Genomic DNA, 10,791 nt, shown 5'->3' on the forward strand with positions numbered 1-10,791 from the left:
TCAATCATCTTTGAAAAAAACAAAGATTAAAGAATGTAGCAAATATAATTTGTTGCATCTTAGATTTCTTCAACATATGATGATTGCTCCTCAGAGAACTCATTACTAGAAGGAAGGATAATATCATAGACATATACATATAAATCAATAATTACCTATATAATTACATAAAAGTAGGTAAAAATAGGTTAATTCTATAATATCTTCTAGAAAAGCTTCTTAAAAGCTTCATAGATGGTGCTTTGACTTCATAGGTGTCTATAATTGATTTTTTAGATTAGAAATGTGGTCAACAACTTAGCCATGTGCCACACATGTTGGTAGCTTGAAAAATAAACTAATTATGTAGTGCACATATAAAAAACTTGCCTTATAAGTTAAAGCATGTATCCTACAAAGTCAACATATATTAAAGATCATATAGAACATTGTCACGCAGCTCCTAGTTAGATAGTATATATAGAGGCAAGAGTAAAAACTTCTTCACTCTTCTCAATTTCTTTCTTCCTTCTAGTCTAGATTTAAGAGTTTCTAGTTTCTTCGTCTTTTGGCAATAGCCATTCTAATTTTTTTTAAATATACATAATTCTTTATTTTGATTTTATTATACATGTTTATTTACTTTTATCAAGTTCTTGTCTCTCACACATAATCCATTCTTTATACTTCAGAGCAAATTCCAAGTGTTGTTTCTGATGGTAGGTAGATAATAGTGGTTTTTTCTTCTTCACCATAACTTTCATATTTCATTTCTTGAAAACATCTCGAATGGTTTGGATTTCTATAGAATTATTAATAATATTATTAAGATTTCTAGTAACCTCAACAGCATGTTTAGCCTTCTTAATGTTGATTTTATAAATAATTATCTTTTTATCTAATATAGTAAGTTTTTTTTCTTTATCTAATTTAAGATTATTTCTATTAAAATTGATCTTTTTTTTTCTAGTCTAGAAATAATAGCTTTATTATAGCCAAGTTCAAAAGCAAATTAGCCATAAGATTTTTGAAAATGAAGAAGAACAAAGGTGATGTTGACTTAGAAAGAGCAAGAAATGGATGTCATAACTATTCAAAGAATTAAAAAAGACATAAGAATTTGACAAAAAAATATGTCAAGATTAAAGACAAAGAATGAAATTGATAGAAAAAGTGGTTCTAAAAACTCCTATTTATATTATAATGAAAGTTACAAAAGTCTATGGTACTTTCTATGGAAGTTTTTAGAAGTTTAAAGAAGCTTTTAGAAGTCTAAAGAGGCTTCTAAAAGCCTGAGGAACTTTCTAAAAAATTATAAAAGATTCTACAAGTATCTAGAGGATTTTAAAAATTTATAGAAGATTCTATAAGTATCTAGAAGGATCTAAAAATTTGTAGAAGATTCTATAAGTATCTAAAAGATTCTAAAAATTTGTAGATGATTCTAGAAGGTCCTAAAATGTGGTAATTTAGAATATGTACATGCTAGAAATTATGATTAAAAATGATATTTTTATAGTTGCTAATAAGTATTAGTGATATCATTAGATTAGTAATAATATTATCATAATAAATTTAATGGTGATAGAATGCTGTAATGTTGAGTAATTGATAGAATCAAAAAATTAGACACCACACTCAAAAAATTGTTTCAATACCACTCCAAATTAGATTGGTCATAGCTTTGCAATTATTTAATAGATTCTTTTCAACCTAGGATCATTTGGTAGCTATAAAGGAGTACTTTATTTGCTATACAAACCATGTATTATTACTCACTATAATAGCTACTATGGCTTCTTTTTTTTATTGCTATAGAAGTTTTAAAAGCCTCACAATTGTTGATTAATGAAAATTATCTATTTTTAAATTAAGTATGAATTTGCCATAGGTATTAGTATATATGTTGTTCTCATCATAATTTATTACCATAAAATCTTATTATAATCACTCTTGACTAAACATTCAAGCCACATCAAATCAATTTGTGATAATTTTAGAATGGTCTTGTCATCATTTATTTGATTTAAAGTGCTAAGCAATGTGTCTATTCTTCTTCTCATCTTGTAGGTGACAAAGAAGTGGTCCTTGGAAATAGTCCAAAAAACAAACTAGCATATCTATATTGTAGGATAATTTGTTTGTTTAGGATCTAATTATGATAATTTTTTTATTAATGGATTCCAAACCAACAGAATTATCAATTAGAAACAAAAGAGGGGCCTTATCAGTACTTAAATTCTCTTAAAATATTCACAATTCTTTTTTACAACACTAAATATCTTTTTTTTTTCTCACAAAAGTATACCTTTTGATTAGTTAATATAACTATTGCCACAATAAAAAATTATTACTTCTATTATATTGACTTTTAAATTTGAATTTCTTTTCAATTCTTTCATTTATAGAATTTTTTCTTATGCTAATCTTACCTAAGAGGGCTACCATTCATTGTTTTGTCCCTCCTAGAATTTTTAATTGGTCCTTCTTGAGTTGAATAACTATTAAGTAGATTTTCTAATAATCAAGTAATTATCTATCTTATTATAATTTTTTTTATTTATAAAATTTAGAATAGAGTATTAGTTTCATCTTCTTAGCCATGATGTCCAATTTCCTCAATTTCATAAGAGATGCATCTACCAACAGCTTCAAATATACACAAGCTTCTTGCTTCCAAAACACATGTGGTCATTTCTTGCTAATAGGAAATCTCTATGTCAAACCTTCTCAGATCCATCCATCACCTTTAATTGATTTTTTCCTTTCTACATTTACACTCAAAGAAATAAATGTCATACATTAGTTATGTTACTTATAATTATCACATACATACATACTCATATATACACATCTACACATTAAAATCTCAATAATCAATCTATACTTTATTGGTAAATTCTTCCAAAATATAGATTAGAGGAAATGCCTCAAATTCTTGACATCTAAGATACTTACAAATTTATTCAAAGATTCCTTAAAGCAATCACTTTTTTTTTCTATAGATATTAATTATTTTAATTTTTTAATATTTCTAATTATCAAAAAAATATTGGAAAAAAATCAAAATTGATGAGTGAATTTTTGCCTTAGTTTTCGTCTTTAGATTGTTCTATATCTACTTTTCCTACTTCCAAAAAAAACCTCAATAACACTACTCCCAATATGGCCAAAGTAGCATACGAGCAATCAATGCTAATACACTTACACATATTATCTCTAGAACATCACCATTAAACTAAAGAGAACTAAATACAAATTGATACTTCTATGAAGATGAATTCAAGAAGTCTTATGTTAGATTAGTAGCTACATGAAAATCTTATATGATTAATGTCTACGTTTTTTTTTGGCATTTTGCTCTCTATGTTTAATAACTTGTTGGCTATTATTTCCTTTTATTAAATGGACAAATCATATTTATTTCTTGTCTTTCCAACTTCATGAGAGAAAAAAAAATATGATATTGGTACTATGTTCAACATCCTTTTTCACATGGTCACCAACTTGAACCATTGTATATTCTATTTGGTGATTGGACTCTCTAAAACTATAATAGTTGTCTTCTAGAATTTTTTTTTGTTGTAGCTCCATTTGTCATGAGGTTGACACATTTAAGTAGTCCATTCCGGTTGTGAGTCATGGAATTGACTCACTTGGATATTTAGCACTAAAAATGCACTTATTATATTTAATCATAGGTTTTGTAAGTTAGTAGTGGAATTCTTAGATAAATAGAAGAAATAGATTGCTATTAGCCAATATGCAACCTGGGGTAAGATGAAATTCCAAAATAAATATGTTTTTCTTTTAAGTTATCCAATATTAGAAGAGGGTGCAAGAATGTGGCAGTTTTGTTGTCCCCCCCCCCCCCCCCCCCCAAGATCCCTCCCTTCTTTTTTCTGGTTTTTTTGTGTGATGAGTTCCGGGCTCCAATTTCTACAGAGTTCTTCCTTTGTGTTTTTTCCTTGTGTGTGTGTGTGGCTGCGGGGTGTTTTCTTCGTCCCGTTGAGGCGCTGCGGGGCAGTATCCTCCTTGTTTTTGTGATCAGCGTGGAGCTCCGAGCCAGAGCGGGTCAGCGTGGAGCTCATTTTTTTGGTGATGCGGTTGGAGTGTGGTGTTAGAAAGGTGGTGGTGCCGTTGTGGGGAAGCTAGTTATCATTGTGTGTAGCTTTGGATCTACGAAAAGATCTTGATAGCGCTGCGGAGTTATCAAACTGTCCTACTGTGTGCGGGGTGGCGGTGGCTGTATTCGCTCAATCTTCCCTTCTGCAGCTGTTCCCTCCCTCCTCGTCTGGGCACTAGTTATAAGCAGCCCTGATCCCGGCCTGGTTCCGATGGCGTGCGACTTTCGCTGCCTTGCGCTCGAACTAGGAGCTCGATATCATGTGGGTTGTTGCTGGATTTACATCTAGATTACAATCTGGTCACCAAACAAAATCGTGTGCTCTCCACTTGCTGTTGAGGTGAAGGTGTGCGGCAAGGCCGTTACATTTATTTATTTATTTATTTTTCTTGTTCTAGAGTCGCTTGTGCTGTGTTGCTTGGACTCAAAGAGAAGGTCAACGGTCCTTGTTTTTTTTTCCTTTCCCTTCAATGTTCCTGTGGTTGGTGGCTACAACGGTTTGCAGCAGTCGGAAAGGGAAATTTGCACTGAATCCCCTTGTGCTCGAGACCATCAAAATCCAATACAAACGTGGATCTCCAGATTCACCACTTCCGATATTCCTTAATCAGTTTGTGAACAAAAGTTGTCGTGTGACGGACGCTTGATTCTTCGGAGCCTTTGATTGTGTGATTGCAGTGTCGTCATTCCTCGGAGTCCTGTCCGTCCCCAATTCGAGAAAACCTGCACGGAAGAGATATCATGAGCCACTTGCGTCGACGTTGAAGTTCGGCAATCTGATGCTATGTCTTGTTTTTTTATGTGTAAGGTACTTGATACCACCTCTATCGCATAAGGCACCTGTCGTTTTTAGCAAAATGTAACCAAAGAAAGGAGTGCGGACAAGCTCGCGGTCTAGCTAAAGATTTCTGCTCATGTTGCGGAGCAGGAGGCACATGTAGAGCTAGCAGATAGGTTGGAGCTTATTATACATTCCATTTAGATCAGATTTAGTTAGAAGTTGCATAGTAGACCACAGGAAGTAGATTAGGTTCCGTAACCTACAGGAACTCACCGAAATTGCGAGGAACAGAACGTCAACATGGTACAAAGAATCACATCAAAATTGCACAAGGATTAAAAGTATTGGCTGGGACTAAGAGCCAGTAGTCCAAGTGCGACGTTGGGAAAGAATATCTTGTTGTGAGTGCTCCATCAAGTCAGGGAAAACTGCGTGGAGGTAGATTAGAGGGGTGGACCTCGGCAAGGGAGGCGCTCTGAAGTGGAGTTTCAGCTGCGGCTTGGCAAGCCTTGTCGCCAGACTCTACGTTGGAGCTGCGCTCTCAAGAAGTGAGAGTTCCCCGGCTGTACACGACCTCTGGACACGAGGGTGCTCAGATTTCGTTGTAGGAAAATTACAAAGGAGGATTCAATAAATATGTAGATCCCATGAAAATATTGACAAGAATTTGGTTTATGTGGAATTGATGAATTAGGTTATAGTTGGATGAAGTTAGGTTAAGGTTTTGGATGAATTAATTTGGATAAATTTTGTAGATGAAAGACTATTCAAGAATGAATTTTCATTCATGGATGATTTTCGTTACTAGATGAATTTTAATTATAAAATAGAAAGAAAATAAATTCTCAAGTCATGCAATGTTTTAGTGATTTATTATTGTAAGTGTGAGTTAGTGGCAAAGGTTTTGCTTGATTGTATAGGTGGTTTAGGAAGATTAAAGAGTGATTTAATCCGTGTTGAACAAGAGCTAAAATTTCTATAAAAAAAAATCATAGTTAATTCACTTGTGGTGAACTTGAATAAACTTCCAACTAGTTGAGGTTTATTTTAGCTCACACCCATCTTTCTCTTTTGTCCCTAATTAGAGTGCTTCGGTAATTCCACCTAATGGCAATCCTATTATTGGTCCAACTTCCTCCTCATCTTTACCATGTTTGCTTCACTGCTTGTCATTTGCATCACATTGGATGCTCACATTTGGGTTGTCATGCAATATTGCTGAATTACTTTGGAAGGCCCCTCAAATGGCTCTTTACTTTTATGTCCCAATAAACCATTAAATCAACAGCAATGAATCATCATAGATAGTTGCTTCTTTATTTTGATAGAAATACTCGCTTAACTAACCAAGACCTCTAGCAACTAAAGTTCCACCTAATTACTTCTTCAAGTATATTCTTGATAGTAAGTGCCAAGTTAAATATAGTTATAAGAAAGAATTCAAAATTTGTAGAAGCCAAAATTAACTAGGCCATTAGTAACCTTAGAATTAAGATAATTATATTTTTGTAGTTGAAAGATTTTGTCCCTCAAACTTAATTTTGTATCACTTATTTTAATTTGAATTACTTAAAAGTATTTAAAGATGTAAGAGATTTTTTCTATTCAATATCCTATAATGTATTAATAGAAAGTAGTGGTGATCTTTTAAGAAAAAGTCGACTTATTAATATAGTCTTTAGAGAAGTCCATAAAATATAACAAATAATTATTAGTCCTTAAAATTAATCCAAAAGAAAAAAGATAAAAAAAGATAAAAAAAAAGATAAAACAATCATACATAATATTTATTTATAAATGATTGTAGAATATTGTAAATGCATTCACAATTTTCTAAAATTCAAAGATAAATTTTGAAGCCACTTCTCTTTTAATCTTTTTCTTATGAATTAAATTCCTTTATATACATGATTTAACTAAATTAGTCCAATACAAAGTGACTTTAAGATTTATATTGATATAAGATAAATTTATCATTACTTAACTCATTTTTACTACTTATCAAAATAATTTTCTTTTTAGAAACTATATAAGATTTGCAAATATTTTTTTAAAACTATTCCAAATATTGTATCAATCTTTACAACTTGTTGATCATTTATCTTATGAATTTTCCACGTGCTGGAAAATTAGATTATAAATTAGTAAAACCCATAAACTTTACTCCAATTATATTGATCTAAGGTTTATTCCTATTTAATGTTGCCAAAAAAATCTTATAATTTATCTTAAAAATCAGTTTGCATTCCTTTGTCATCTTAAACCTAATGCATATTGAATAATTCTCCTTACAATATTTTATTTCAAAAACGATTCTCTATTCTTAGTTCAACTATCACAATCGTGATTTTTGGTTTTTATTTCCTTCTGCTTCTCCTTCTTCTTGTGGCTTCCACTTTATATTATCTATTTGTTCAAAAGAACCTACAGTTCGATTTTCATGTTTTATAAATCTCAAGACCAAACTTCATTACAATAACCCCAACCCAAGCAAAGCCTACAAGAAAAGATATACTTTTTTACATCCATCCTAGAAAAACACAAAGAATAAATAAATAAATCAAAATTGCACGTTGACAACCAAAATATCTGTAGGTGCTTTCCTTGTGACTGGTCGTCAATCTCCAATTTGATTCTTAATCATCAGCTTAGTAACAAACTTAATAAAAATCTTATCAAAAAATAGTTGAATTTGATCTTTATCATTAAATAAATGAATCAAACACTTTGATACTTAAATATGATGAAAACCCCAGAACACCATCAAAGAAACGGAGTTCCTTCCATTGAATCAATTATGGTTCTGACAAGATGAACAAGAAGAAATCCAGCAGAAGCATTCAATTTGACAGGAAAAGTCTAAATATGCCTCTGCTACCTCCCTTTTGGTCTGGATCCGCTTGCCAGATAACTTCACCCAGTGAGTGGTCCATTATTATACCCGGATGTGGAAACGGGGCACGCACTCCGTTGTTCCCATCCGGGTATCAGTAGCTACTGAAGCTAGGCCATCCTAGAGTCGGTGCGGCGGGTCTACCAAGTTCACAAGCTTCAGTCCTGTGCCTCGACGAGAGGAGATGGCGTCAGGCTTGCATCGATCATGCGGTCAGATATCAGCAGTGATGGGAACCATGGTTGACAGATGTTGGTTATGTTATTCGAGACGGCCATGATTGAGGTATGGACAACCCTCTGTACCCTTCTGGTACACTGTATAGCTCTCTGCTTTCGGTCCTTTTGTAAGGCCACCGAGAAATGCTGCACTGTCGTAGTACACCTCGAGCTCCACTATTTTCAGGTTCTCGTCTACCTGTGGGGATCATTGTGAGAGACAAGTTGAGTGTTGATTCAAATGCAGCTTTTTCTCCGAATTATACGGATTTGACGGCAGTTTTCACTTGAAGAGGAAGTAGGTGACGTTCAAAGCGCAAAGGAGTTTGTCAGTGGAAGCTCATGAGATCTAAGGTGGGGAAGCCGATCAGTGTTAAGTGCTGTAGGGCATACCTTAGCCACACAGATGCCTATTGAATCGACCACGGCGCCAGTGGGAGCATGGCCTTTGAAAGGCCCCTCCATGACTCCCCAATGTCTGAATTTCATGACCACCACCGGAGGAGGAGAGTATACAGCTTGGACTTCCCATGCGAACCCCCCTGGAAACGCCGTGCGGAAAATGTCGTGTGACGATTCAAAAGTCTCCTTCGAAGCCTGGTACGTCGCGTCGTCTCCGTTGACACTACTCGTGGCCAGCAGAGCATTGTAGCTGCCCACTTGTAGAGTTTCGGCAGCAGAAAGCTTGGGGCCTCCTGTCAATGACATTCCCGGTAACTCTTGTTGGAACATGCTGCATTTCATCAGCACCTAGGGTAGCTAAGTGACAAATAACTTCAACCTTCTCTGTGTAATCCTTCGCGGAGATTTAAGTAGCTCACCGTTTACAGAGATGCGGAATTTCTCTTGGTCAATAGTCTTGAAGTCGCTCACTTTGATCTTGTGAGAGAGTTCCATCTCCCAAGTCTTCACCAGGTTTTGCACCACTTCCTCAAGAGATCCTTTCGGCCACACCTGACAATCACAGAAGAGATAAAATAACGTAAATTTGAGCACACACAGAACAGAAAATGCTGAGAATATCTGCGACTTCTTATGCATCGCTCTTTGGTCCGTTTCACCGGTATTCGATCTAGAACAGAACAGAGAACTGAGATTCCTATAACGATGGAAAGAGAAGCTGTGTGTGTGTGTGAATATATATATATATATATATATATATATACGCATTGCTTGCTCTTCTGACAGTCATGCGATCATAGTACTGTCAAGCAATTCAACTTCGTCAACGGCTTACTTGAAACCTACACAACTTATAAGTCGTTTCTCAAAGAGACTTGAAATGTTGTTTATACAGCCAGAGAGAATTATTCTGTGCATAGTTATCCAGTGTAACGACGGAGCTTACTTGAGTGCGCCCTTTCTCAAACAGAGCGTTCACAACATCGTATTGTGGAGCGCTCCCATGTCTCCAAGCAGTCCGTTCCTCACCCGCGCCACACAAATGATCGCGGTACCGATCACCTGCAGTTTGATCCACAACCCTCTCCTCCGCCATTCCATGCTCTTCACTGACGATTGTCTCAGCAACACTCGCCCCTGGATTTGACATGGTGGTTCTACAGATCCTCGCCACCTGATTGCTTTCGTATCACACAATTAGACACACTGGAACTTCAAACTAATACTGGAACGATGGTGAGTGCGAAATGTTCCACTTCCCCAGGAACAAGAACTTTGTGTGGACTGAATGGGCCTCCTTGAGCAGAAATTTATAAAGATTTTTCAGGAGATAGTTGGTGCAGTTCAGGGCCAGCCTTAAGGGTGGGTAATTTGCGTACACTTACTAACTACATCCGGTGGTGGCCCCACGACGGCACCCAGAAACTTGTAGAGCGAGGAGGGAGCGGTACGGGGGAGGCACGCCAGTGTCATCCTTGCAACGACATCATGGGAGGCCCCACCGTGATTCTAAGGAGTTGCAACATCTGCATGGGCAGTAGGTAGGGAAGGAATCCAGAGTCGAACAGATCGTTGCAGGGTTATATTTGGGTCCTACTCTCCCACTTGCGACTTTCGTGATTGAAAGCTGCAAGTCTTCGTTACCCCTAGTGCTCATTAATGTGAACGAAATTATTACTTGCGCTATACTTACCCTAGTAGAGTCTGTGCTGCCCTGTTCTTTTTACCTCTCTTGCTGTTCTCCTGGATTAGATCCAGCTCGGTGATCACTATTCAAACAGTACTTAAACCAACTCTATTCTCGGTGTAACTAAGTGAATTAAAGCTTAGCTTGTGTATTCTCTTGTACTCCTTCAAATTACGCCATATCCGGATTTCCTCTGCAACTGGCCGTGCTCACTGGGCACAGCCGCTAAAAACAATCGCCTTCTTCTTCTCATCGTTCGTTCGATTGATTATTTGATTGAACAATGTATTTATTCTTAAATACATTGTAGCTTTTTGGATTGAACAATGTATTTATTCTTAAATTTTTAGTGATTTCTTTTCAAGAGCAAGCCTTGTGTAATAAACAACATTTTTCGTTTACTAAATTCATCCTTGTGAACATTAACATCCATCCAAGTAATTTCATTATCATTTATTATTATTATTATTATTTTCTCCTCTTGTTGTTGTCATTGTTGATTGTGTGCAATGAAGGACAGGATGACTGGATAGAAAGTTTCAGAGCAATCTATCCTTTCTTTCCAACAAGTCCCCATGAAATAATGAAAGTGATTTTTCTACACTACTTTCTAGGACAACATAATTGTGGAATGTAACAACTTGTACCTTTGTCTTTGATGATGAAGAGACATTTTTAATTTTCTTTGTCTCCTATATATATATA

At 35.3% G+C, this 10,791-nt stretch overlaps 1 protein-coding gene across 1 annotated transcript; it reads right to left on the reverse strand.

Annotated features, from left to right (window-relative positions):
- Positions 1–7,627: 7,627 nt before the first annotated feature.
- On the reverse strand, positions 7,628–9,673 carry LOC112288320 (pathogen-related protein). Its single transcript, XM_024532416.3, has 4 exons — positions 9,346–9,673; positions 8,819–8,951; positions 8,391–8,692; positions 7,628–8,196 (listed from the first exon to the last, which is right to left on the reverse strand). The coding sequence occupies exons 1-4, from the start codon at positions 9,547–9,549 to the stop codon at positions 8,041–8,043; spliced, it is 795 nt and encodes a 264-aa protein (XP_024388184.1). The 5' UTR covers positions 9,550–9,673; the 3' UTR covers positions 7,628–8,040.
- Positions 9,674–10,791: the final 1,118 nt, after the last annotated feature.

This window comes from Physcomitrium patens, chromosome 11, assembly GCF_059467195.1.
Source record: "Physcomitrium patens ecotype Gransden chromosome 11, ASM5946719v1, whole genome shotgun sequence".
In the NCBI taxonomy this organism is placed as follows: domain Eukaryota; kingdom Viridiplantae; phylum Streptophyta; class Bryopsida; order Funariales; family Funariaceae; genus Physcomitrium; species Physcomitrium patens.